The sequence below is a fragment of the Melospiza georgiana genome, chromosome 5 (genome assembly GCF_028018845.1).
Source record: "Melospiza georgiana isolate bMelGeo1 chromosome 5, bMelGeo1.pri, whole genome shotgun sequence".
NCBI classification, from domain to species: domain Eukaryota; kingdom Metazoa; phylum Chordata; class Aves; order Passeriformes; family Passerellidae; genus Melospiza; species Melospiza georgiana.
The window spans coordinates 41,977,797-42,005,721 of record NC_080434.1 but is presented as its reverse complement, the minus strand read 5'-3'; the positions used below and the strand labels follow the sequence as shown (position 1 = coordinate 42,005,721).

The window sequence follows — 27,925 nt, the reverse complement described above, 5'->3', positions numbered from 1 at the left end:
CCCCGAACCCCCCGGGAAGCGGCTGGCTGCGGGCTGCCTCTCGCTCCCCTCCCCTCCCTTTTCGTTTTTATTTTATTTTATTTTAATTTAACCCCCCCTCCCTCCCTCCCGCGCGGCGGTGGCGGCCTAACTCCCCCCACCCCCCCCCGCCCCCTTAGTTTCCCCCTCACCCTTCCCGCTCCCGTCATGGCGACATGAGGAGCCCGCCGGCCGCCGCCGCCCCGGGCATGGGCCCCGCACGGTGCTGAAGCGCCGACGAGGAGCCCCGGCGCCGCCGCCCCGCCATGGGGTGCTGATGGCCGGGCCCCGCCGGGCACCCCGCCGCCGCGCAGGGGAGGTGAGAGCCGGGAAGGGGACTGGGAGGATCGGGGGTGTGAGGGGTGTGCTGGGCGACGCCGTAGTTGCAAACGCTCTGATTATACAGGCGCAAAGTAAAGCGCTCCAAGCATCCTGCCAGCGGTGCTTTGTGTGCCCGTGCGGGTGCGGTGCCCGGCGGGTCCCTGTCCCGTCCCCTCCAGGGTCTCAGCAGCGCATCTCTGCCCCAGGTGTGACTCTGGTCTCAGCGCGACGCACGGCATTTGCAATCAGAGATTGGTAAGGTGTCGGAACGCACCTTAAAGATGACGTATTCGCAGTCCCTCTGCCGTGGGCAGGACCCCTCCAGGTGATCAGATTCTTCCAAGCCCTGTCCAGCCTGGTTTGGAACTCTTTCAGGGTTCGGACATTCACAGCCTCCCTTGGGCAACCTGTTCCAGTGTCTCACCACCGTCGTAGTAAAGAGTTTCTTCAGAATACCGAACGTAAATTAACCCTCTTTCAATCTGCACCCATTACTCCTTGTCTTATCAGTACAGTACCTGAAGAAGAGTCTGTCTCTCTTGCTTCCCTGTAGGCCTCCTGGTTCTGGGTTTTGTTGGCTTGTCTCCGTGTAGTTCATTTGCAGAGATGGGCTGCACTCTCTCCCCACTTCCCTCTTAGCTTTCCCAGCTGCGATGGACGAAGTTTCCCTGAAGGAAGAGCAGCACTGTGTGCTCTGAATCCATCTCGAGCGGGGGAAACTGGAGGGAATGAGATCGCCGTGGGTTTTTGTGCCTATGGTAGAAAGCAGAGTGACAGAAAAAATTCCCGTGAAAACTTATCCATTGAAGACAGAAAAAACCTTCTCTCCTGTGAAGGAGGGAAAAAGAAACAATCCCTCATTTTACCACTCTTAAAAAAAAGGATCTTACATGGCAGGCTGATTCAAGCCTGAATTTAAAAATTATTTCAGCCTCAGCCTTTGTCTGCTCCTAGACATTGCTTTCTGTGGTGTGCTGCACCAGCATGTACATGGCACAGCCCTTTTTAAAGACAGAAGGGTGAGGTTTTTTTTAATAAAATGTTTAAACTGAGCAAGATGCATGACACAATTGGGAAAGGGGAGCATCTCCCTTTTTGCTGCAGGAGTGGCACCAGGAGCCCAGGTCAGGCTAGGTGAGGCAGCCTCTCAAAAACCAAATCGTGGCCCCTTTTCCTTGTCTCCAGGGTTGGATTTTATATCCCTGCACACAGTCCAGATTTGGTTTTCAAGTAGTTTGGCTGGCTCGTGGGGCAGGAGGAGGGCTCGTTCTCATCAGTGCCTACACAGACCTCGGCATGGGATGTGGGAAGCTGAGTTTTTGACTTCTCCCCAGCAGGAACTGAACTTTCACATGGGGGCTGTGTGTATATAGATACACACACACAGAGTTTTAATTATCCTTCACCCCTGCGTAGAACTTAGGCCCATTTTGATGTGGCAGGACTGATCCTAGCTGCTGCTTTTGCTGTGTCTGTTGTGTATTCCCCAGCCCTGCACTTGGTTTGCTCAGGGACCCTGGTTACAGACACGGACAGTGGCTCTGGTGAGAGCCCATCCACACGAAGCCCTCCTTGCTGGGTGCCAGCGGGGCCAGGCTGTGCTGCTGCTCCGTGTTTGGGGTGTCACAGGGCTGCAGCCCGTGCTGGGGGCAGGAGCTGCACTGCTCTGCTCTGCCTGGCTCTGGGGAGCTGTGCTTCCCTGCTTCCAGACCTGTCTCCCATCTTACAGTGACCCCTGGTGCAGTCATTGTCTGTGAGTGAATGAGTTGTTGTCCTGTTTTCAGGTGGTTCCAGTAATACCTACCTACATTTATCAGTTTAATCAGGGCTCAGTCCAAGCAGGACACTGCTCAGTGCTGCTGTCTTTGCTCCTGTCACTGCCCTGGGAGAAGCTTTTTGTCCAAGTGTTTACAGCTTTGTAAAGCTTTGAGCATCTCCCCTGTAATTACAGCCCCTTTGATTTTCCATTCTCAGCCTTTCTGTGCTCACCTGCCTCAGCCTCTCTGGTGCAGGGACTGAAGGGAGACCTCCAGCAGCATCCCTGGGGTGCATGGTGCCTTCCCTCAGGGCCTGCTGGGAGCCTTTCCCGTGCACACCTGCAGCCATGCCGTGCTTAAAGCACTAATTAGTGCTGACCTGATGCTGAACTGAATTTTGGGCAACATTTGTATGCACAGGTCTAATCACTGTGATTTTACAAGGCACTTTTTATATTTAGCAAATAAAGTTCAGCAGCACAGCAGTGTAAATTATCCATTTACTGAGTGATGGGAAGGCTAGATAAAAACATCTGCAGTTTATGCCACACTGAGGAATTTTAAAAAGGTCAGGCTGAACCACTGGCCTCAGGAAAACTGAACATCGTATTTTGAGTGCCACATGATAACCTTAGGACTTGACTGCCTGAGCCTGGACCAGACTGTGAGTGAACAAGACCTACATCTCCAGATGGAGTGTAACACAGCTGTGGGATCAGAATTCCTCCCCTGCAGTGCTGACTTGCCCAGCAACCTGCCTGTATTTGCCTTTTTTCCCCTGCTGCCATCACTTTGTGGGGCTCGAGGAGCTCCTGACTAGAGCCTTTTCAGCAGCACGCTCAGGGAAGCAGCAGGAAAGCCAGCTGGCCATGCAGGAGGTGGATGTTAAGGGGAGAATAGCTATTATTGCACTGCATTCTCACAGAAACTATTCTCCAAAGCCAGAGGAGCACAGTGAAGCCGTTGAATGGAAGGAAATCTCAGGTGTCCCCAGTGTCTGTACCGGGCAGATGTGGTGTGACATTTTCCCTTCCCGTGTGTTTGCTGACTGCCAGTATTACCAAGGCACATTCATTAAGCACAGTGGGTATTTGCACTTGCTGTGCCATAAACTCCTCTAAAAGCTCACTCATCAATAACATGTTGCTGCAGATATTCCATATTGCTCAGCAGCCCAGACACCAAACACCTTTGCCACGGTGCTGGGAGCTGCTGGATGAACCCGTCTGCCAGAGGCTCTTGGCCCTTTTTGGTGCTTTTTCACTGCACACAGCAAGACCCTGTTTCTTGGCTGGGGTGACTTGACTACAGTGGTCTGTTAGACAAGAACCTGGCTCCTAAAACCTTCAGGTTTTTAAATAATTCTGTCTGTAAATCTTGGTGTTGACGTGCTCCTAACTGCAGCCATGCAGCTGAGTCCCCGTTTGTGGGAGCCCTGTGCGGGTGTCCGTGCACGCAGTGCCAGGAGCAGAGCGGGATTCGCACAACTCCAGCTGCTGTACACGCTGCCTCGGACACTCTGCTTCCTTCCCCTTCGTCTGTCCCCCCCTCTCAGAGCTCCCCTGTCTGGCTTTAGTTTATTTCAGGCTCAGGGCTGGTTTTGGGTTGGTCAGGACTGTGGTTATATCAGGGCTCTGATAGGACAGGAGGGATGAAGAGGCAGGGAAGAGCCAGGACTGTGCCGTGCCATTTTAGCGGACAATTGGAACTGTATCCTTTCCTGCATTGTCTCAACAAGAGGCTAATTAGTCAGCGAGCTCGAGCTCCTGGAGGATAATTAAGCTTTATAACTGTGGGTTCTCCTTGGTTGATGAGAAAGAGGAGGCAGTACCCTCAGAGCACAAGAATGCTGCTCTGCAGCTACTGTGCTGTACCTCATAATTGATCTATTGTTTCAACAGCAGATAATTCCTCATTTCCTCCTAATTATCTCTTTTTACTGCCTCACACTGTATCCTGATATTCGCTGTAATCACTAATTTATCCTGAAGCCAGTCAGAATCTACAAAGCAAAATATTGGCCTTGGTGAGCACTTAGGTTTTCAGACAAAATTCTCTTTTGTTGTTGTCAAGAGGAATCAAGCCATGGTAGTGAGACATTTTTTGGATGTGGCTGTTGAACTGGGTATAAACTTGTTTGGTTTTATCACTGCTCATTGATGCTAATGACTGACTGCTGCCGACAGACAGACAGACAGAGGTACTGCTGAATCCTGCCTCTGTGCTTTTGCCCACAGAGGCATTGTGTTTATTTGGTTTCAGGGGATTATATTACTCAAAAGGTGCTGCATGATGCTTTCAATTCCCAATGCCTGTTGGCCCTTGCCTCTAGAGAGTTAGTTTTTATGGGCTTGAAAGCCTCTGGCCCTGTTTTATGAAATTACTGCTCTCCCTCCTACTTTGTGAGCCTGGTTTTCCTTGGAGTGACTTCCTTCAAGTCACTGTTGATTTATACCAAGTTACACTGGTGATGGGAGAAGTGAATCATGCCCTGCATGTGTTGCTTTGAGGAGGCTACCAGTGAGACATTACATAATGCCAGGTTTGGTTTGCCCTTTTTTTTTTTAATTTTAAAGCCTTCCTGCTGCCTGAAGAACAGACAAGCTGCTCTGGGCTGCTTTGAGCCTTTAGCCCTTGGGATCCCCAAGTGCTTGAGGCTGCGAAGTACCTCTCAAGGTCAATTTATCTGATACTCCAGCTTGAGCAGGGCCTCCTAAAACCAGTTGTTCTGCACCATTTCCAAGCACTCTTTCAATGCCTCCAAGGATGGAAACTCCACAGCCTCCCTGAGCTGCCCAGCCAAAGCCCTATCACCCTCACAGTAAGCAGAGGTCACTGATTGCCACCCTCTGGACACAATTGTGCAGCCACTTTGCAATCCACCTCACTGTCTGCTTATCCTGACCCTGCTTCCAGCCAGCAGCCTGCCCAGACTTTCCTTGGCCTTCGTCTTCCTACCCAAGTACTCAGGCCCCTTGAGTCTCCCCCATAGCTTGCCAAACACAACTCAGCTGGGCTTTGGCTTTGTGTGCCCTCATCCCCAGCTGCCTCCACTCTGCCACGCTCACTGCAGCCAGGACAGCCTCTGACCTTCCCAATCCCAACAAGCCCCTCTTTGTAGGAGGGTGGGGCTCCTGTGGAACCCCTGTATCCAGGGTGTATCCCTGTGCTCTGCCTGCACAGCTCACAGTCGTGGGGAGTCCCCACAGGGACCAGGGCACCAGCATCTCCTCTTTGCCATGGAGCTGTGTCCCTCCTCTGCAGCACTCACAGGTCATGGGAGCCATCCCAGCCCAGCTCTGGGATCCCAGCCTGTGTCCTTTCAGCTGCACACAGCTCTCCTTGTTAGCTCCGCACACCTCAGTGCTTTCTCCCTGCCACAAAGGGTGTGGGGGACTTCTCCAGAATGGAAACTCTTAGACTTGGCCATGCTTACATGCAAATGCTGAAGGGGACCCCACGTAGGCAGCATTTGTTGTTATTTTTTGATGCCTTCCTGTCATCTCACCGCACGCACTTTGAACCTATTTTGTAGTGACAAACCTTGAGGTGGGGCAGAAAGTTTCCTTTCAGTGCCAGCAGTGACCCACTGCCACCTTCCCTTTGTCCCCAGACACTTCACTTACCTCCATGGTGGGGGCAGGCACTGCCTGCTTCTCTGGTGCAGATGGGCTTGAGGCTCTGCAAGCTGCCAGTCCCAGAGAAAAGCCCATCTGTATCCCATGAAACTCTGCTGTTGTGCAGCCTGCCCACTTCCTCCCAAAACTCCTTCAGCCGGCACCATGGCTCTTACAAGGCAGCCAGACCTTCTGCAGGACCAAGTCCCTGGGGGGAAATGGCCACTTGAGGTGCCACCACCATGCCTGAGACTGGTTATCCTGGAGCAGGGCTGCCAGAGTCACCCTCCTCAGCAGCTCTGGTAAAAGGCACAGCTGCTGCTGCCTCAGCTCTTACTCAGACTCAGCCCAGGTGCTGCTGGGCTCTCCCTAACGCTGGGCAGCTGGTGATGCTCGTGGGGAGCTGCTGGGGTTCCTTCAGCCCCCCGGTTCAGTTGCTCAGCACCAGCAGCGCCCTCAGGTTCCTCAGAGGGTCTCAGGTGTTGCCCAGTAGTCCTGAAGCTTGTCCCCAAAAGATCCAGAGAGTCCCTGAGCAGAACCCAGAGGCTGCCAAGCAAACCGCGGTCAGTTGCCTGTGTGAGCTGCTCATTCCTTTGCCGGGGTGCACAGGGAATTTGTACAAGGCTCAGCCATTGCTGTCTCGGGTTTATCTGTCATTTACAGTGGAAAAAGCATGAAATTAATGGGGGTCATTTCAGCAAACACTCCTTACTCTTTGCTTTACCCTGTCTGGTGCTTCAGTTCTGAACAAGAGGATGGCACCGTCTTTTTGCCATGTGACCCCTGTGACTGTCCCAGGCGAGGGCTGACTGTCCCTGACGTGACACCCCAGTTCACACAATAAAGGATCCCATTCCTGACCTGTTCCTGAGCCTTGGGACAAACTCTGCTGCCAAACAATAGCAGGGCCCATTCCTTCTGAAATCTATCCCATGGCTGATTTCTGTAAACCTTGTGAGGAATTTACATCTCTGTTCATTTTTAGGTTCAAATAAACCAAAATCTTGGAGCTGAACTCACGGAAATATGTAGAGTTTCATCCCCTTTTTTGTATCAACACATACGTTCTGCAGCTGGAACTGTTCTCCTGGGGCTGAATCCTGAGTTTCCCTTTTATCCCGAGTTTGCTTGGTCTGTTGCTGCCACAGCAGGGAAAAGAGCTGGGATTAAAGCAGCCTGTTTACACCACTTGAAAGCTGTGGCATGGAATATTTAAGCTGTTACTGACCAAAGACCTTTCTGGGCAAAGGCTGCTTGAATGGGCTCATCTTGGCAGTAGCCAGACAAAAAAGGAAATGCAAACCTCCTCCTCCTCATCCTCCTCTGGCCCTTCCTGCCAGAGCCATTAGCACAGGGAGTGGGGTGGACATGGGTCTAGCAGCACACCCATCTCTCAGGAGGGAAGAATGGTGCCATTGTCTGAAAGTTGAGTCAGGAGTTCATCTTCTGCCTTGTTTTTTAAAAGTTCCTACTTTGGAAAATATCATTTTAAGTTTCCTGTAAACACCTGGTGTCAGTCACAAGGCTAGGGGAGTGAAGTGTAGCAGAGATCTCTTAGAAGTGGTCCCATTTATGGAGCAGCACTTTTCCAGAGGGCTCCTCCTTCCTAGCTGCTAAATGGACCCTGGGATTTCTGTTTCAAAACAAGACGTAAAACCTCTTCCCCTCCCTCCCATCAAAACACTGCTCTGCATTCCCTGTTCGACCCATGGTTTGAGCTGGCAGGTTCCTTTAAAATGTTTATAAAAATTCATCTGTTTGGAAAAGCGGCACTAAAATGAGGTCAGCTTTATTTGCACTCTCAGGGAAAATCTGGTTGGAGGAAAAGCAGTGGCGAGCGTGTGATGTACAGAGCCCGCCTGAGCGATGCTGCCAAAATACCTCAGAGCCTTGCCTGTGTACCAGGTTGTGGGAGGCAGCTCGGGCTGAGTCACACAGGCGAGTGGCAAGGGCCCTGTTCCTGTGCCAGCCTCCAGAAAATTGCCTCTCTCCCACTTTGGGCTGGGGCAGGGCTCACAGGAGCTGCTGGTTAAAGGTGTGAGAGCCCCTGCAGGCCCTCGGTGGGGAGAATTCTGACTGCTTCTGCTATGTGACCAGAAGGCTCTTTGTTCCTTCAAACTGACTTGCTCACTTAGGTGTTAACGTTTGGAATTCTATTCCCAAACCTACTTTTCCCAGCCATTCAGCCTCCATAATTGTTGTTGTCTCACAACACTGTCGAGCTGTTTTCGTTGGCCATTTGTTTTGTACATCCCAAACCAGTTGATTTGAACCCACGCTGGTCATCTGCTCATTTATTGCTGTCACCTCAGGCTGTGCTTTGGCATTTCCCTCTGGCCAGCACGGAGTCCCAGACTGCCTCACTGCCAGGGCACGAGGAGAGAGTTAAGCTGAGAGAAAGCCCCAGGTACTAAAATTAACATCCATCCCAACCCCCGGCCACAGCTTTGAAATTTCTAATCAAAACTTGCAGTCAGACATTTCTGCTAGCAGTAGGCTTGGATCCTTTGAAGTCACAGATGGCTGGCTGGAGCTCTGAGGAATTCAGTCTCCTCCTCTCTTCCTTCTGCTTTGCCTTCCCCTCACTGCCCAGAAAAATCTGTGTGCAGGTCATCTGTGAGGTTTTATTGCTGCTTGCTGAAGCAGAAGCAGATTTGGCTGCTGGTCCCTGAAAATATGAGGTCTGCAGAAATTTGTGTGGTGCTCCAGCTCTACGGGAATGACTCCCCTTGTTCAGAGCACCCACCTGGGTTGATGTGCACAGCAGACATAGTGGGGTTTGGCCTGTCTAGCCCTAGAAGTCTTGTTCATTGTTTACAAAATGAGCTGTGCAAAAAAAGCAAACAAACAAACTCCCCTGCAGCAAACAGACAACAAGCCACAATCAGAACCAAGGAGGATTTTGTTACTGAATTATTTCAGTGGTCCTGTTTGTAATTCAGTTGTATGAGGACAGTTAAATTGCAACTGGGGGCAGAAAATCAGGAGCTGTGTTAGGAGCTTGTTCTTCTAGTGGATGGTGTGTTCCTGGAGCAGCATCTTTTGTGTGCAGGAGGCACTTTTATAGGCACTGTGAGTGAGTACAAAGCCTAAAAATAAAAAACCTCCTCTCTTTTGCATCCCACACAAATGCACCCCCCAAACCATGAAGTGTTATTTGGTCAGGGACTTGTCTGCCCCTATTCCTGCAGAAGCTGCTTTTGGAAACTGTAGCCTGCGGCACTTGGCAGCCTAAAATCTCCCCCGGGAAGCTGAAAAGCATTTCTTTGAGTCAAGGTAGCCATAAACTTGGACCAAAGTGAGACCTTTAGGAGATGAGAGATTTTATTTTATGGACCAGCTCGGTGTTTACTGTGGATAAGGAGGTGCTTTTTGATGCCTCTCACAAGTGAAAACCTCACCCCAAGGTTTTGACTCTCTAATTTCGGAGCAAGATCTGACTTGCAGCTCCTCACAGGAGGCGTCAAAGCCAGTCCCTTCACTGGGCTCACTTCTCCTTTATTAGCTCCCCAACTGTTAAACTTTAAGAGGTTTCAGCTCAGCCAGATGACCTTCCAGTGAAGATCAGGAACTTTAGGAACTGTTTGAGCAGTGGTTGAAAAACTCCCAAAGTAACCACAAGGGAAAAAGCCCCAAGCCCAAAAATGCAGCATCCTGGAGCTAAAGGTTAATTGTAAATCAGGGAAAGCAGCAGGAGGCCAGGGTGAGTTAGGTCATGGTGACTGTCCCGGCTTGGGCCGTTCTGCAGCCGTGGGTGATTCGGGCTGGGTTGCAGGAAAACGCAGGAAGTTTCTGCCTGGAGGAAATGTTCGGTGTGGGGGCAGGCTCAGGCCTCCTGCTGGCCCTGCCCCACCCAAGGCTTCTCCAGTTCAGCTGCTGCCGCTTTTCTGGGCTGCTCGGGTCCTGAGCTGGGCAGAGAGCAGAGCCCATGGAGCTCCCTGTGCTGGATTTTGGGAAGCTGTGCCAGCCCTGCTGTTCCTCGTGCTCTCAGAGCCTGCTCTGCCTGAGCTCCCTTGTGTTTTGGGAAGGCTGCACACAGTCCTGCTGGCGTTTTTTTCCAAAGGCAGCATTTATCTGATGGAGAGCTATGTAAATGGAGATGCAAACTGGATTCGGCCCCAGGGTGCTTGGCCAGCCTCCCGGCTGTGCTCTCTGCTGGAAAACTGCACCCTCTTGCTCCAAGGGAAACTTTCAAGCACGTCATTCCTCTTTTTTCCCTTATAAAGGTTATTGTGCCTCAGCCTCAATTGAATGAGGGCCCTAGTTCACAAAGGAAAGGTTATTTTCCCCTCTCTTTTGCCCTTGGCAACCTAGCGCTCACTAAAGGTGCCCCTTGCAAGGCCCTGGGTGTGTCCTGGCTCCAAGGACACCGAGCTCTCTGCTGGGACAGGGACAGCCACCTCAGCCACCTCAGAGGGATCAGGGTAACTAAGAGCTCTTGTCTGCTTCCAGAGGCTGTGAAACCCATTTGTGTTGTAAACACACTGGGAATGTTTATCAGTCACAACAGAAGAAAACAGCCTGAAATTTTTCCCTGTGTTGTCTCCAGTGATTTGGGGGTTGGCTAATTACTCTCTCCTTCCTGCTAAACCAAGGAAGGACCATCAATATTTCATAGGAGGAGCCATGGCCGGGCTAAATAAAGCTCCTGCTTTTTTCCTGATGAGTGTGGAGCGAGCTGCTCCCGGTCCCCTGGCTCTCAGCACTGCTCCCAGCCTCAGCCTCTGCCGTGGGTCTGCTCCCACCCTTGCCACGGCCCAGCTGGTGCAGTGCCTGGCACAGCTTGGCCATGAGGTGCTGAGGGATCCAGCCTTTGGGAACTGGCCACAGGGAAAGCTGTAGCTCTGATGGGAGGCTCAAGAGATGCTAATGAAGCCTCCAAGGGCAGGAGCTGGAGGGGAGGCTGTGACTCTGTGTCCCTGTTTCCCCTTCAGCCCCATTTACACTAAGTGTCCTCAGGATCAGCCCCAGATTTAAATAACTCATGCAAAATCGAGTAAATGCATGTAAAGAAGCTGTGGTTGGAGGTTCTGGAGTTTCACTTCCCCAGGCAGAGTCTCCCTCTGGGCAGGAGAGGAACTTTTGATAGGGATTTTTCAGCCCACAGTGGCCGTTTGGGGGCTGGTGAGAAGAGACACGCCACAGAGCTTTAGGGGTCCTTTTCAGCTCTCCTGGTTCCAAGGTGTTCTGCCTATTCAGTGACACCTGGACATCTCCAAGCCAGTACAGGCTGTCCCTTGTTAATGGAGCAGGGTTTGTTATATAAAAATCTAATGTGGAAGGGTCCCTGTTCAGGACAGAGGGCCCTGATGTTAATTTGCCACTTGATACCTTCTGGGCTCTTAAGTGGGACTACAGTGTGGTTTATACCTGGTGCAGTTTGTGTGAGTAAAGAATAGCAGTTGTTCTCTGTCAGTCTTGATCTTCAAGGTTTCCTTTAGCTCTGGGAAAGCACCTTGAATTTTCATTTGCTCGGAGCTGCTTTTGTTGTTATTTATAATAAGGGATTGTTTTCCCTGTGGATTCTGTTTATTTTTTCAGAGTCAGCACCTTGCTTATTTCCTGTAAGTACAGCCTGGACTGTTGTATTCACATGAAAATGCCTGGTTAGTGTTTGGCCAGTATCCACCTTGGGGGGGTTGCACAAGGTCTCCTGCAAAGAATCAGAAGTTTCAATAACTTTCCCATGGATTTACCCTTCATTTACCATTTCCCTGTTTTGCCTAAGTGAGTTAACACTGTCAAAAATCTGCAGCCATGGTGCTGGTAGGCAGTCTCAAAGCTACTACCTACATAACCTTTTCCATCAGATCATCTTCTCCATCTGAGAGCAGGCGGTGCAATCTGTTGTCTTTAAAGAAATAAAGGACAAAAGCCTTGTCTCTGCTTTGGTTTCCATGTGTAATGGACAAGTTTTTTGACAGGATGTTCCTGTGAGTGAGGCTGTGCCAGGGCCAGGGCAACAGTTCAATTTCCTGCAGCTTTATTCCCCTCTCACTGCCTTTTGCCTGGACAGGCACAGCCCAGTGTTTCACCAAGCTGTCTTTGGTTTTGCAGGTAGCTGTATCCAGCTGGGTGGCAGGTGGATCCAAGGGTCACCATGAAGTTTTCAGGACCCCTGGAGAGCCAGAGGTTGTCTCTCCTTCTGGAGATGGCAATCTCTAGGGAAGCTCAAATGTGGAAAGCACATGTGCCGAAAATTCAGCCCAATCAGGTAATGTCTGTCCTTCACATCATGCATGCCAGCAGAGGCAGCACACTGTCCATGGAGGGGTGGTGTGGGATTGGAGGTGTTCGGGAGCAGTCAGATTTCCTGACACCTGGGGAATCAGCCTCTGAAGAAAGGGATTCCCTCTTTACTGGATGGACACACCTGGCCCAGGGGTGCAGAGCACTGCACAGCACATGGCATTAGGTGTCTGTTAGGCACACACACATTGTCCTGATTAAATTCATTTTGCAAACTGTGTGGATTATTAGCACCTCTGTTTGCTGGGCACCAACTCTGCAACAGTTCCTAAAAGCAGCTTCATTTTCTTGGAGTAATTCACTAATGGCAGCATTGATCTGATGCGTGCTCCAGGAAGAGCCCCACAGAGTCCAGCAGGGCTATTTATAGAGCAGGGTGCAAGCTCATGTCAAGGGAGCAGAGCCAGGCACTGGTCTGTTGCAGTGAGCAGTGTTCTCACAGGACTGGAGGAGCCCACGGGGGCTCATAGTCCAGGCTCCCTCTTGGCCTGCAGGGAGGTTGGACCAGGCTGCTCATGGCCTCACCCAGCCCAAAGTGGGTTTGTGCTCCTTTGGGAGGTGGCTCTGTCTCACCTGAGCACTCACAAACACCTGTGCACACCACAAAGTTCTGTCTGAAACAAAATGTGGAATGTGAGGATGTGGTGACACAATTTCTGGCCCTTTGTTGCCGGGTTGGGCTGAAGTAATCACACTGAGGGCCAGGATCCAGGCTTGCTGTTGCTGCACCCCACGAGACGTTCACACAGGTAAGTCAGCTGCCATCAGAGCTAATCCCTGTCGTGTTTGTTTTCTCTGTCTGGCTAAGGAGCTGCTGCTGCTGTTGGGCAGGAGAACATACATTTGAAGGGCCTCAGTATTCGTTTGGTTAATCCCCGTTTCAGTTTCCAAACAAGTGATCTGGCTGTCAGAGGTGTGGAGTGTGTTGTAGCTGTGGCTGTCTTGAGGCATGTACAGACTCTGGCTTATGGTAAACCAGCCTGTCATTCCCTGCTGGCTGTATTCCTGGGGTGATTATACTGCAGGGAGATAAGATTACAGGATAACAAGATAGGGTAGGGACTCGAGTGTAACCAAACCAGATTGATGGGTGAGGATTTCACGGGGATGAGGCACCTGCCTTTCTGCCTTGGTCAAGTTGGTTCTGGTGGCTCAGAAACCACCACCTGCCTCAGGCGGACTTCCCAGCAATTCCTCCTCTGTGCTTGTCCTTGCTCCTGGAATTTCCACTCCCAAAACTCTTGTCTTGATGTAACCTTTTGCTTTCTGTTTTCCTGCATGCCAGCTCAGACAGTGACATTATCAGTGCTGTGCCACTAAATGTTTTCTAGCAGTATGGGATCACTAACTGGGAGTGGAAGCTGCGTGTGTGAGTGTGAGGTGTAGGAAGGTCAGAGGGAGAGGAGAGCATAAACACAGCTGCCTGCTGGGGGGAAACCCGGACTTGGGAGGCCACGGAGCAGCTGAGATCACTCCTGTCTGTAAGCACACATTGCCCTCTGTTCCTGTGCTTCAGGACACCCAGCTTGTCCAACTGTCCTGTGTTCCCCCAGCCTTCACTTTGGCCATGGTGCAGGCACGGATGTGCAATGTGAATTGTCTTGTTTTCTGTATATCTGGGAGAAGGTCACATTCCCTACCATCTACTGCCTTCTTCTGAAAGCAGCTGCAGCAGCCTAAAACCTCCCTTGCACGACAGTGTTGTTCATTTCCCGTGGCAATGGGGAAATCTGCATCCTTCTGTGGATCAGATCTGGCAGCCCGAGCCAGAGTGTGGAACTATCCATTGCCTGCTCTAAGGGTTCAGCAGCTGCACGGAGCTTTAATGGACTCACCTGCTTTGCCAGTGGCAAAACGTTGAATCCACTGCAGACATCCAGTGATCTGACTGGAGACTCTAGGGAGGTTTTTTTGGGGAGTAAACTTTCTGTTTTGACTCTTTAGAAGACATTTTTGGTTCTGGTGTTTAAAGCCAGAACAAACTCAGTTTCTAAATATGTCACAGTGAGGTCTTTGACAGGAAGAAAGAAAGCCACAGCTGAAGAAGCAGGAAGACTTTCTATTTTAGGATGGGGTGCAGAATCTGTTGGGGACTTGGTTCCTGGTGATTTTATGTACCTGATCCCTCTGTTTTGTTTGTACTTGTCTAAAAATTCCTACTGCCTCCTTTAAATGCAGACCAGTGTTCTGGGTATGTGCAGCATACCAAAGCCACATCTCACAAAGGTCTTTTCAGCATAAAAAACCAGTGGGCTGAGTCTGGAACCTCCTCCTGCTTCTGAATGGATTTGGATGTTTTCCCTTCTGGTTCCCCTTGCCTTCCCCCCTCCATGTGTTATGTGAGATGCAGGTGACATTCAGGAGTGTTCTTGGGATTAAGGCTTGAGAAATGGAGCCGTAAAGAGTGGTCAAAGGTTGATTTTTGCCTGTTACAGAGTAACTTTGTGACTGAGAGGGGCATCAGTGAAGATTTCTGAATTTATGTTTCTTTAGAAAGAGAGTGTCACTTGTGTCATGCTCCTTTCTTTCCTGTTTTGGCTCACTCTGTCTCCCCGTTTGTTCTCTGTACCTCCTGAGGAATTCAGAGAGCTCAGTTTATTTCCAATCCTAATAAAGGTCACCTGCTCACTGCCCAGGAGCCCCCAGGGACCCACAGGGACCAGGCAGCAACAGAAATGGTGAAAGAGCAGAACACCTGTCTGGGACAGGAGACATGAAGGAGAAGATTATCAGCTGAGGTGTTTTCTCTCAATTAGGCAGCAGTAAAACAGAGTCATGTTGGAGTTCACAGATAATATTTATTTTAGCCTACATATTCCATAAGTCTCAAGGTATGGGAGAGATCAGCATCCCTAGAGATGATTTGCTCTGTGCTTGCTCTCCAGGAGCAACCATGTTTTGGCCCCTGGTTCTCCTGTCTGGAGCAGGGATGACACACAGAAAGTACTTCTGCCCCAAGGAGGAACCTTCGCTTTCCACCCAAAGGGACTTCCTCACTTTCAGCCCCCAGAGTGTCTCAGTTTTGCTTTTAGTTTCAATTAACTAAGGATCAGTGACCTCGCTGCTTAATTAATTTTCCTGTGCTGCATTTTGTTATTTGTGTTCTGAGGGTGTCACAGGGACACCTCTGAGAGACAGGGATAGAGCCTGGTGTTTGTGTGGGAAGCTCCTCGCCCTGCATGGAGCAGCAGCAGGGTTTGTGGGGGCAGGAGCACCAGTTCTCACTCCTGCTGCCTGTCCCCTGAACCAGGCTGTAGCAACCTCTCCTGGTGCTTAAATTCACCTGGGAGGGAATTCTGCTCCCATCCTCCTGCTCCTTTATCTGCACATAGGGTCTGGAGTAGACATTCCTCTTGTAGGGTTCCAGAAAGAGCTGGAGACTCCTCTCCTTTCCCTCCTTTCCTTTGCTTCCCCAGATGGTTCTTAGGGAGCCAGGTGAATTTTGGAGCCAGCCTTGTGCTGGGCACGCACCGAGCTGAGGATGCTTTGCAGTTCTCCTTGCTCCCCCAGGCACTGTGGGGCTGTGCTTGGTTTGATTTCCATCCCAGCTACGCTCTGGGTTTGGGTCACATGCTCTTCCCTTCACACAGAAGGCCGGGCCCTGCAGGCACTGTGTGCTCCCTCAGTGAAATGGTGCCTTTGGGCTGCCCACAAAGGGCAGCAGGATCCAAGGCCAAGTCTTGGAGGGCTGGGGAGGAGAGGCAGCACAGAGGGGGAGAGTCTTTACTCTTCCCAGCTATGCTGTTTTTAGGAGAAGACCCCACCTTCAGCCTTGGCAGGCACAGGGAAACAGCACCCAGCCAGGACAGAGGCCACTGAGAGCTGTGGAAGCTGCTGCCTGTTCAGGTGGGATCGAGCAGCAATGGGATTTACCAGGGATGGAAGGACCGGGGTGGGGTGGTGGTGTTGAAATCCCCCAGGCTGCTGAGGCAGAGCCCTCCCTCCCCCCCTCCCCAGCAGGAACACACCACAGGTGCCGTTTCCACCCCCTCCTCGAGCATTCCCCTTTCCTCCCCCCAGGTACAGCCCAGGTCTCCTCCACTCTCAGGAGCACCTGCAGCAGAGCGTTCAGTAACTCTCCTGGTGTGTGGTGTGTTCACTGTGCTTCTGGGCCCTCCTGCCCCCAGGGGGCTCACATTTCACCCTGGAACTGCATCAGTGATTTCAGGAAGAACCAGTGTTCCATGAAGAAAAGAGCAGGTACTTCTTCCTCAAGGGCCAGGCTGTGGCTGAGCAGAGCTGAGAGCAGGGGCCCATGTGGAGCAGCAGCAGGCAGTGCTGGTGACATGGGGCGCTCTCACGGTCAGTGCAAGGTACACATAGGTGTTCCAGTGGCAGATGTAGCCTGAAGTCTTTATTTGGTATCAGTGTTGGGGTGGTTTTTCCCAAATTCCTGCTGCTTTGCCCTCATGGCATTACTGGGGGCAGTTACAGCCCAGCTTTTTGTGCTTCTGGACACATCTGGGCTCCTCATCCCCAATAATCCCCACTGGAGCAAGCCCAGACAGTTCCTTAGGTGATGTGAAAGGCTCTAGGAAAGCTGGAGATACTTCTGAACTGGGTCACAGGGAAGGATTTGGTGTCAGTGACTGAGCTGTGCGTGTGGTTGAAATTTAGCTGCTGTCCAAACAGATCGATGGGGAGATGTGGGCCAAACACCCAAACCAAACACCAAACCCAAACTGCAGGTGAGGCTGTAGCTGCTGCCTCCCCCTTCCCAGTTCCCTGAGAGCCTTGTGTCAGCTGTTTGCAGTTTTCTTTATTATAACAAGTACTGAGCTAAAAAAACCCCCCATGATTTGAAGAAAATAAGAAACCTTTCCCCACAAAACCCCAGAGTCCCTCCACTCTGCTGTTGGCAAGGGGGGCTTTGTTCCAGTTGGGAATTGCTGTGCACCCACATAGTTCTGAGCAGGTTAAAAAACACTAAATAAATAATAAATTTTTGGGAACTACTCTGAAGCTGAGGCTGCCAGTGCTTGACGAACTACAAGTCACCCATTCTCTTTTCCCCAGAAGAGAGGACAGTGACACTGGAGTGAGGTTTGAGATTGCTGTAAGGAAAGTTGTCTTTTCCAGGGCAGGTTTTTGGGATGGGATAAGTAACTGCAGGGACAGAGTGGTGACTGGGGCTGGCTCCAGGCTCCCCCTTTGCAAAGGAGGCTTTGTTCTGTGCCGAGTCACTCCTGCAGAGGTAAAACCTTTGATCCTTTCTCTCCCCCAGGATGTAGCCATTTCTCCAAGGCAGAGGGATGAGGTCATCCAGTGGCTGGCCAAGCTCAAGTACCAGTTCCACCTTTACCCAGAAACGCTCGCCCTGGCCATCAGCCTCTTGGACAGGTTTTTAGCAGCAGTAAAGGTAAATATCTGCAGCTGCACGGGCAGGAACAGACATGGCGCGTGCTTGGTGTGCGCAGTCCGAGCGGTGTGGCCGGATGGAAGCGCTTCCTTCCCCCTTCTCCCTGCCCCACAGTGCCTGGGCTGCCTCAGGAAGGCAAAGGCAGTGCCACAAGCATCAGGGACAGGCCCTGCTCACCTCCATGGCTGTATTCCTCCCCTTTGTACCACCCCAAAATGCTGGGGCACCTGCTAGGAGGAAACCAGCTGGGAAAAAAACTGAGGAGAGGTTTGAGCCTGCCAAGGATGGCGGTGCAGGGAACTGGGGGGAAAAAGAAAATGGGTGAAGAAGGTTGAAATACAGACAGTGGCTTTCGGAGGAGTAGTTCCCTACCAAGCTGCTCTACAGCCTGATGGACTCCATCTTGGACTGATGTCCAAAAGGTGGGAAGGAAAAAGGGAAGCAGACAGGTGCAGGCTGTCCATATGACAGCTGTGCCCTCCTGCTGTGCTGAACCCAGCTGGAATGGATGAGCCCCTTTGGGTTTCAGGCTGTTCCTCCATAGAAACTGCTTTTAAAAGGGGGAAAAACATTTGGGATCCCTGCAAGTGGGCCCTGCTGCCCCTCTGCCCCCTTAGCCAGGCTGTGCTTTGCACCTGCCAAGTGACCAAACACAGTGTGCTCCGAGCTGGAAGCCCTGGCCTGCAGCTGTGAAGTCAGGCTCTGGAAATTTCTTTCTTACCACGTTTGCTGAGTTACATTACATGCTCAGCAGTCCGTGGTCTCATCTGCACGTGTCTCAGCCCACAGCACCACCCTGCTGGGTAAGCAATATCCCCCAGGAAATGGTAGCTGGAGGATGCATTCCAAGCCTGTGCCCTTGCTTTCCCATGTGAGAGACTTTGGTAGAACACAAGTGACATCAGTCATTAACTCAGCCCTTAAATACTAATAAATATTGATCGTGTTTTCATGCAAGCCATGGAAGTTACTATTTTTAAGAATCTAAAGAAGCTGATATACTGAAATGCTGAGGTGGCTAATATTTAGATCCCTCAGGAGCCAATGGCCTCAAGTGCAGGTTTTCTTCCAGCAAGTTGGAGCAGCCAAGGAGTCTGTACAGAAAGCGTGGGACCGTGAGTCCAGAGCCCACCGTGTGCTTTGGGCAGTGAGTGGGAAGGGGGAAAGGGGCTTGGCCTGGGTGAGCTCTGAGGCTTTGTGCTCCCTCCCCAGTTTTCCTCTCCCACAAAGCTCATTCCTCTGATGCAGCTGAACTCCTGGTGTTTGACCAGGGGCCTCTCTGTGGGATTTTATTATGAACACCAGTCCCTTCCCCGGGAACAGACTTGGGGATTGCAGGGACTGGCTATTCCCCAGAGCCAGCAGTGTTGCTGTATCTCACTGCACAGCACCCCTGGCAGGGCCCAGTCCCAGTTCTGCTCTTAGGGAGTTCATTCCCTTGGACACCTGCATGCACAAGTGCAGGGTGCGAGTGCAGGATTTTCATTTCCCTTTGCCTTGAGCATCTCTGACCACAGGCAGGAGAGCTCAGCTGCCAGGAGCTGCTCATGGCTCCGCAGCCGTGCCAGGGTTTAGCAACAGCCTCTGCCTTTCCAGCCCCAGCCACTCTGCGGGATGTGGCCATGGCCAGTGGCTGTGACACTGCCAGGGGGAGCAAAGCTCCTTGTCGAGGTGGTCACATGTACAAAGCTCACAAAAAATCCCCCTTTCCCCTCCAAATTCCTCTTACCTTGTCTAAATAACATCTTGTGGAAAGGACCAGCTCTCCCTCACTAATCCCTGGGCCACAGTTTTGGGAACTGTAGTGTGAAATTACAAGTGGTAATTTCACAAGGGTTTTTTAAAAAGTTTTCCCGAGTTATACTTTCCCAGGCAAAGGTAGTGTTTTCCAATTCCTATTTCCCTTCCCATTCATGTGTGACCCACAGCAGCACTCGGAGCAGAGCTCTGCTGCAGCAGGTGAAGTAGCTTTTCTGTGAGGGGACAAGCTCCCCTCAGGATTTTCTCTTTGCCTGCTGTGCTGCATGCCTAAACCCGAGCTCTTTCCAGTCCAGTGCTGCCCACGTGGGTCACAGGGCTGGCAGATCCATGCCCTGCCTGACGTCACAGAGCAGGGATTTGTGCTTGGCCCAGATTGCTAGTGCCAGGACGCAGCCAGAGGTCAGCCCGCACATCCAGAAGGAGACCTGGGGCTTGGGATGCCCCAGCAGAAGGATCAGGACATCATTGCTGCATCACACTGACACAGAGCCCTCTCTGCTCTCCTGTCCCACAGGCCCGTCCCAAGTACCTGAACTGTATTGCAATCAGCTGCTTCTTCCTCGCTGCAAAGACCATTGAGGAAGATGAGGTAACTGTTCTTCCTACTGTGGCATTGTTGGACTGTGCCCTCCCATCCCTGCCTTTGCTTGCTCCTGGTGGCTGCCACTTGCCAGGACAGGAACAAGCATTTGGTGTGATATCTCTAATGACTGGTTCTCTCGTTTTTTTTCTGCCTTGGCTTTTGCAGAGGATTCCAGTACTGAAGGTGTTGGCTCGGGATAGCTTTTGTGGTTGTTCTCCAGCTGAGATTCGCAGAATGGAGAAGATCATCCTGGATAAACTGAACTGGGATCTTCACATGGCAACGCCACTGGATTTCCTTCATATTGTAAGTAAAGGGCTATTAGTGTTCTTCCTGGTGTCTGTCAGCGCAGGTAATGTGTCAAGAAGCACCTAGACAAAAATTGTACCTGTAGGGGAACAAAGACCTTGGGGTATATTTGGAATTCCTCTGTACCTGTAGCTTCTGAAAGAAAATGCCTTGCCAGGGAATTCCAGAGGAGACTTGTCACTCTTGAAGTGCAATATCCAAAACGTTAGCCTGCTGTCTCACCCTTGGGTCTTGGTCTGGGGTGTGTTCAGCCACAGATTCACAGCTCCTGGAAATTGTGCCCCTAACTCTTCACTGCCACTGGTTTTCCTCAAAGCTAAACACCAGGCAGCAGGGAAACAAGGAGTACAGCCATGGAGACAGCCCCAAGGGTGGGCTGTGAGTGTAGATCCATGCCTGCTGCAGATCTGCACGGCCAAGAGCCAGATCCACACATGAGAGGAGATCAAGGGAGGTCCTGAGGTTCTCTGTGGAATTTTATCCTCACTCCTTCCGTGAAGAGTTTGTCTAAGACCCCCGAATGCCACATGTGCACTGGAGAGAAGGGTGTATGGGAAGGCCTTTTGCAGAGCCCTAGAGCCTGGTGCCCAGGCAGGTCCCACCAGAAAGGCCGTGCCAAGCTTTGGTGGGTTGGCACGTTGGGTTTTTCCCCGTGGGGCAGAAGTTGGCTCCAGGGTCAGGCTGGAGCATCCCTGTGTGTGCAGGCTGTTCCCAGGTATGCCACGGCCTGGCCAGCGCTGCCAGCTGCCCCCTGTGCTTGTGTCCCGCAGTTCCACGCCGTGGCGGTGTCCAGCAGGCCGCAGCTCCTGGCCCTGCTGCCCACGCCCAGCCCCTCGCAGCACGTGGCGGCGCTGACCAAGCAGCTGCTGCACTGCATGGCCTGTTTCCAGCTGCTGCAGTTCAAGGGCTCCATGCTGGCGCTGGCCATCGTCAGCCTGGAGCTGGAGAAGCTGCTCCCTGACTGGCTGGCTCTCATCATCGAGCTGCTCCAGAAGGCACAGGTGAGGAGGGAGCGCGCACGGAGCGGGGAGGGGCGGGGGCACATCGTGCTCGGTGCTCCTGGCCAGCTGGGGCTCTGTGGTTCCTTGCTGCCGATGGCTGCCTGCTGTTCCGTTCCTGTGGGGATGGCTGGGCCTCAGCCTGGAGGGACAGCTGGAGGGACAGGTCTCAGTCCTGACCGCCTCCACTGTGTGACAGGGGCAGGAGCCATGTGCCCTGATACACACGGGCCATTACTGCACCAGGAGAAAACACATCAGGGAACAATTCCACTTGGGATTGCTCTTCCATTCATTCACAGCATACAGGGAACCTTGCAGGTACTCTGGGAGCACACTCAGCTGCTAACAAGAGGCAGTGAAATCCTTCAATATCTCAAAGTTGTGCCTGCTCCCTGCCACGAGTCCCACAAGGTGCAGGAAGGAGCAGGGGGTGTATCTTGGGAAGTCACCGTGGTAGTTGGCAAGTGAGGCACACAGGTGGCCAGGGCGCTGGGAGCCCATGTCCTCTCCTCACCCCGCCAGTGATCCCACAGCCGCGGTACCTTTGCTTGTCTTCCCAGATGGACAGCTCGCAGCTGATCCACTGCCGGGAGCTGGTGGCACATCACCTTTCCACTCTGCAGCCTTCTCTGCTGCCCAACTCTGTATATGTCTACAGTCCCCTCCAGCAGACCCTGGTGACCTGTAACAGAGGAGCGTTCCACCGCCAGCCCTCCTCTGTCCCAGGGCCGGGTTTGTCCCAGGACAACGGCCGGCCAGAAGCGCCCGTCTCAGCTACAGCCGCGCTCTGCCCGCGCCCACCCGCCCCCGCCGGCGGCTGCAAGGCAGGCTCCGCCAAGCGCAAGGTGGAAGAGATGGAAGTGGACGACTTCTATGACGGCATCAAGCGCCTGTACAACGAAGAGCTGGCTCCGGAGGCGGTGGCCCTGGAGAACATGGGCTCCGTTTGCGGCGCCGACGTCTCGCGGCAGGAGGGCAGCGTGTCCCCCTGTCCCCCTCTGCAGCCGGTGTCTGTCATGTAGCTGCCGGTGCCACCACGGGACCTGGCAGCCCGTGGCCTCAGCGGGGTGAGAAGGGGCCGTACCTTGTCAGGCTGAACTGAAGGGAGCCAAAAGAAAACCACGAAAAAAAAAATCCCGACCCTTTTTTTGAATTTTATTTCTTGTGCGGCTAATTATAGTTCCACTATTTAAGCACTTAAAAACACAAAAAAGTATAAAAATCTAAAAAAAGACCCAAAAACCAAACAAAAAAAGTAGCAAAAACCTGTTCCTTTCTAGTGTTGTCGGTTCCACTGTTTTTCTGCTCCTGTGTGTTGTAACCCGTTCTCCACATCCGAGAGCTCACACATCAGCCCTGCGGAGCTGTTCCGGGTTTCCCAACCAACTAATGCCTCTCTGATCCCATTCCCACCCGCTCCTTGCTCCCTTTCTGCCTGCTCCTCTTTTAGTTCTCAGCCAGTCTCGTGCATGACATTCTGTCCTGCCCCACCTCCACCACAGCTTTCTTTTGCCCTTCTAAACAGAAAACCTCTTTCATTAATAGCTGGGTGTTGAAACGTGATAATATTGAAAAACTGGATTTAAACAAAAGATTAGGCAGGGAAAAAACCCAAACCAGTGCTTGCAAGCTGGTCCACACTTCAGTAATTCCCGCAGGAGTGTGAAGGTGCTCTGTGTCTTGCACAGGGACTTCTCCCTGTTACACCATTTTGTCTGTCCCAACACAGAAAGCAGTTACTGGCTTATGCATCACTAGAATGAAACCATTTTTTTCTTGCTGTGTAGCACTGAGTGTGGATTCTCACCAAGGCTTGGTTCTCTCCATCAGATGTAACCCTTGAATTGTGCAGAGCCCGGTTCTCCCTGCACATTCCCCAGCACTGCTGGGTGAGGTGCCGGGGCAGCTGTGGACACCTGAGGTTTGGAATGTGTCATCATCAGGCACAGAACCAAAACAAAACACCCCAACCCTTGAGTTTTGTGTTCATGTAACTTCTAACCAAGAGTCTGCCCTGTAATGCGTCTCCTCCGTGTGACACCCTGTTCTCAGAACACCCTGTCCCAACTGTAAGCTCTCTCCACAGCCCTGAGGAAGGTATTGTAACCAGAGCCATTGTACTGATGAAAGCCTTCTGGTAGCAATAAAGAAAGTTGTCCTGGATTCCCACTCTGGTGTTGTGCTTTTCACCCAAGACCTGGCTTGCCAGGGAGCTGCTCTGTGCCAGACCCCTGGAAAGGTGACAGGAGAGGTGCTGGGCTGCCAGGGGAGGCACCCAGCATGAACTCACTGCCTCTCCCGCAGTTCCGGCTTTGGCCCTGCCTCTGGTGCTCCTCACTCCAGGCTGAGTGCCTGGCTGGGACGCTGCTCCATGTCCCTGTCCTGGAGCCCCTCCTGCTCCCTGCCTTCCAAGGTGCCACCTTACTGCAGCAGTCCACCGTGATACCTTCCCTTGGGTCTGGCTTCTTCCTGCCACGGCTCAAAAATTCCCCTCAAGCCCAAGTTTCTCAGCAGGGTGTGTGTCTTCCTTCCCTTCCAGCCCTTCCTGCCATCCTTACAGAATTTTCAGTCCCTGACCTTCTCATCCCACGGCTCAGTTTCCCAAAGCCAGGCTGCTGAGCAGGCTCAAGGTGTCACAAGCACATCCCCAAGTAAAGCACAATGCAGCCCAGTTCTGGGCTCCCTGCTTCCAGCTCATGGCATGTTACACATCTTTCCCAGTTAAATGACACTGGCATCTCCCCTCGCCACGCTCTTTCCAGCCCAGGGAGAGGAGCTGGCATGAGGGTGGGAGCAGGGAGCCCGTGCCAGCTGGCAGGGACCTGGCTGGAACAGCAAGGAGGGGAGCTGGGCCTCGAGATATTGGGGTGCCTCTGGGGCAGTTTGCTGTCCCAGGTGTGCGGCAGCCATGGCTGTGTGTCACTCTGGGAAGGTAAATGTGTCCTTATCACTGTTTCCCACTCCCAAACCCACAGGACAGGAGCAGGTCATGCAGTGCCCCAGCTTGTGCCAGCCTTGAGGGCAGAGCTCTGCCTTCCAAAACACACCCAATTAACAGCATCACTGTGGCTCTCCCAAAACTGCCCCAAACCATTCCTGGCCTCCTTGTGCTGCCTGACACCGGCCAAGCCACAGTGCTGACTTGGCCAGCCCAGGGAAGCAGGACTCAAGTGTCCCTGGCTGCTGAGGCAGCTTTCCCTCTCCCCAGTCCCAAACACAGCATGCCCCAGGCCCCAGTGGGCTGCAGAGACAAACACGTTTTATTTCCTTGGTGCTGTGCACAAACCCTGACCCTGGTCCAGATGAGCCATCTCTGCAGTGTCCTGCTGTCCTGGCATGGGCCCTGGATGCTTGGTGCCTCCCTGGCTGTGGCACCTGACAGCATCTCGTTGTTTTTGCTCTTCCCTGGAGCAGGTGCAGCAGCTGCCCCCTCCAGCCCCACCACCTTAAACAGCAGGCTGGCTGCTATGCTGCTCCCACTGCTGGAGCACAGGCCTGCACTGGAGCACTGCCAGGGCTCCTTGTTTCCCACAGGAAACATTCCCTCATGCCCTTCACTCCTCACATTCATGACCTTCCCACAAAGCTCACATGGAGCAGCCCAAGATGCCAACACGGGGTCTGCACCACAGGAGCAGCGGAGCAGTGCAGGCCAGGAGCCCAGCATCTCCCACAGGAGCAGTGGGATAAAGCCACTGCATTCCCAAACCCAAGCACTTGCTCAGTGCCCCAAGCCCAGGCAGCTCCCCCAGGCACAGCAGCCACTCCCCGCCAGAGCGCTGCTGCGTGTTCCCAAGCCTGCAGCTGCCATCCCAGCTCGCCCTGACACACGGTGCTGCTGCCCCCAGCACCCCTGAAGGATTTGCCCTCCAGACATGAAAGCATGGATCCTCTGCAGCAGCCCACAAGGGTTAACCACAAGCAAAACTTTTCAGCTTCAGAGAGTTGCAAAGTTGAGGGAGTGGATGAAGTGGCTTTCCCAGCTCTGCTGGGGGACACCTGGCGACAAATAACCTCCCCGAGCCGCCCCCGCCCCTCGCTGACACCTCTTCCCGAGGAGCTGCAGCCATGCAGGAAGCAGCTGAAGGTCACGTCCCAGCCCTTGTCCCAGCCCTGGGTGTGGGAAAGCCCCCACAGCCTCTGGCAGCTCCGCCCCTCGTTCCACAGAACCGCTGGCAGCGTCTGTGCCTTCCACTCCCTTCCCTCCGCCCTGTATCCACCACCAACGGAGTGGCACTGATTTCCTTCTGCACATGTTCTCCCTGAATCTACCCTTCAAAAACCCTCAACCAACCCCAAAACCTTCTGCTGACACCGTCCACCTCAACAACCTGGTGCAAAAAAAGCCCGGAAGTTTAGTACCTGCTCGGTAAGAAAGCTACTCCATGTTTTGAGCCCATTCCCTTCGAGTTGAGTTCAGTTTGTGAGGATTTGGTGAGCGGCAGCTCGGCACGCACCGCCATCGAGCTTTGGAACAGTCACAAATAAATTTGGGCTGCAGGGGACCTCTAGAGGCCATGTGCTGCCACCTCCAGCTCGCAGCAAGGCTGGATCGTCCCTCACCTCTGCCTTCCGCTCTCCAAAGGGAGCCGCCTCACCTGGCACGCTGCTGCTCCATCCTAATTCCCTTTAGTGCCCTTCTCTAACTCTGCTATGTCCTCCCGCAGACACGAGCTCCAGAGCTGCCAGCAGGACTCAAGGCACCAGCATAGCACAACTCTACAGAGCTGCAAAATAAAGGCAGTCCGTGTGAGTACTGGCATCCAGGGAGTGCCCAGCTGCTTCTCCTTAGATTAGGCTTTTAAAATATTCCATCTGGAGTTTAGAAGGAACAACAAAGAGGTGTGAGGACAGCATAAGGAGAGGATTCCCTCCCTGGAGGAGGTCTCAGGAGCCTGCAGGAGGCAGCCAGCACTTGGGGTGGCTGCTGGGCAAGTAGTGAGCAGGGTACCTGGGCAAGCTGCAGGCTGCCATGGCTGCACAGCCCACAGCCACGGCCTTGGGCCCCCAGCACTGGTCACTGGCACTGCAGACTGGCACAGGTGCCACCACTGGAAGAAAAGCCAGCCTACACTAGGCATTCAATGGGCAAGGCATGTTCTCAGTCAACAGTGACCGGCTTTGTGTGCAGAGAACCCCGGGCCAGGACTTTTTGGTAGGGATGGGGGCCCAGGGCACACAGGGATCCCATCCTGCAAGTGGTGCTTCCCAGTTAAAACAAACACCCACAGAGTTCTGCAGAGCAAGGCAGGGACAGACACAGCCAAGGTTTAATCCAGCAATGGCCTCAACCCGGCTTTGTACTCAGTCAAAGCTGAATTAAACAGGTTTCTAACCTGGCTATCTGGTGGGAGGCACTGGGTACCACCTGCCTCGAGAGCAGGGCAGGCTCTGGTTTTGGTATCACTGCAAGTCCTGTCCCAAGCTACACTTGTGCAAATATTGACAGCCCTTCAGGCTGGGCAACAGCCAGCAAGTCCAGCTACATACCAGGGTACAGCACACACAGGGCCAACACTCAATAACCTTTCTGAGTGCATCTACAAAGTCACTTCTTTGGTTGCAGAAGTTTCCAGGGCAAGCAGGGAGCTGACCCTTGTCACTGAAGAGTGCTGCAAAACACTGTTCTTGTGAAAAAAACCCCAGGAGATTTCAGCAGAGCCCCTCAGCAGCTGGCATGTCACACACTGAGTGCCAGAGGCCAAACCTAGACCAACTCAGGGCAGCTTTACCTTGGCAGGCTAAAGGAAGGGAAGTCCTTGATTAAGGTTCACAGATGCAAAGAATAAATCACTAGTATTCGGTTCAAAATCAAAGTGCATCACTCTACACAAACCAACATCCCAAGAGGCTCAGGCTGCCTCCTTCCCTCCATCCCAAACCAGCTGGAGGTCACTACACACATTTACAGGTTTTGTTTTCACCTTCAAGCAATCCTTTGGCATTTGTCAAACTTTTCAGTTGAGTTCACTTCCAAAGTAAACAAGATAGAAATTTTAACAACTTGCCCACATTCAGGACTGTTAAAAAAATAATCACTAATTAGGCTTCATGAAAACAAAATGAAGCCCTGGATCTGTGTGCGAGCCAGTGCAGCTCGGCTGTACAGAACCAGAATCCCGCTCTGCCCATAGCGAGGCACAGCCAGAAAATAAGGCCTTGACTGTCCAGGACAGGCTCCATCAGTGCCACAGGATGGGACATCCACCGTCACACAGTGACACACTGAGAACATCACAGGTCTATGGAGAGATTTCCAGCCATGCCAGAGGAGCACAGGACGCCCTTGAGATGAAGTTGTGGTATCCAAAGCAGCCAGGCTTGAGGCAGAAATGAAATCCTCCAGCCATGCACACTCACCCCCCAGTCTGTCACTGTGTGTGTCACCAGCAGCGTGTGCACGTTATGGCAGAGGAAAGCGGGGAGGGAGGCAAAAAAATCCAACTAACCCAGAGCATGGAGGCACAGTGCGGCCGAGCTCCCTCCGGCGGCCGTTCCCTCCGGCACTGCTGCAAGCCTGGACGCTGACGGAGGCGCGCCGGAGCGGGCACATCCCGCACAGACACACAGCACAGCACACCCTCAGACCCACGGGTGGGAACAAAGGGGGAAGGAGAGGAGGGCAGACGTGATGGAGGAATGAGGTGGCTCTTCTCCTGGCAGGGGTGCCCGGATCCGCAGCTCTTCCAGTGCCCTACGGTCCACTGGGAGAGAGGGTGCGGGGGCTTTGGCAAGGTGACGGTTACATAAAGAAGAAGCTACAGAAAAAAAGAGAAAAACAGAAGAGAAAAGAAACAGAGGTTCAGAATTGAAATGAAAAAGTGAGGGTGGAACAAAGGAGGAACAACATTTTTAATATCAGTCACGGGGGAGGGAATGTACTGGACAGGTGTCACACACATCAACCCTGGCCCGAGCTCCCCGGGACGCCAGCTGGGGTGGGGACCAGG

The 27,925-nt window shown here is 52.7% G+C and overlaps 2 protein-coding genes across 3 annotated transcripts in view; one reads left to right on the top strand and one right to left on the bottom strand.

Moving 5' to 3' along the window:
• The first annotated feature begins 232 nt into the window (after nucleotides 1–232).
• On the top strand, nucleotides 233–23,138 carry CCNI (cyclin I). Its single transcript, XM_058024537.1, has 7 exons — nucleotides 233–337; nucleotides 11,771–11,927; nucleotides 17,187–17,321; nucleotides 19,597–19,671; nucleotides 19,831–19,971; nucleotides 20,745–20,975; nucleotides 21,536–23,138. The coding sequence occupies exons 2-7, from the start codon at nucleotides 11,814–11,816 to the stop codon at nucleotides 21,995–21,997; spliced, it is 1,158 nt and encodes a 385-aa protein (XP_057880520.1). The 5' UTR covers nucleotides 233–337; nucleotides 11,771–11,813; the 3' UTR covers nucleotides 21,998–23,138.
• The window catches only part of SEPTIN11 (septin 11), a 46,194-nt gene continuing 41,137 nt past the window's right edge, over nucleotides 22,869–27,925 (bottom strand). The window contains exons 10-11 of one of the 2 annotated variants that reach the window (XR_009114468.1): nucleotides 26,003–27,733; nucleotides 22,869–25,889 (exon numbers count right to left, since the gene is read on the bottom strand). Coding sequence is in view for 1 of the 2 variants with exons in the window: in XM_058024536.1 (XP_057880519.1) it covers nucleotides 27,718–27,733 (16 nt within the window). In the remaining variant the exon portion in view is untranslated. Of the gene's footprint in view, nucleotides 27,734–27,925 lie in introns of both variants that reach the window. The other variant, XM_058024536.1, reaches the window with a different exon arrangement.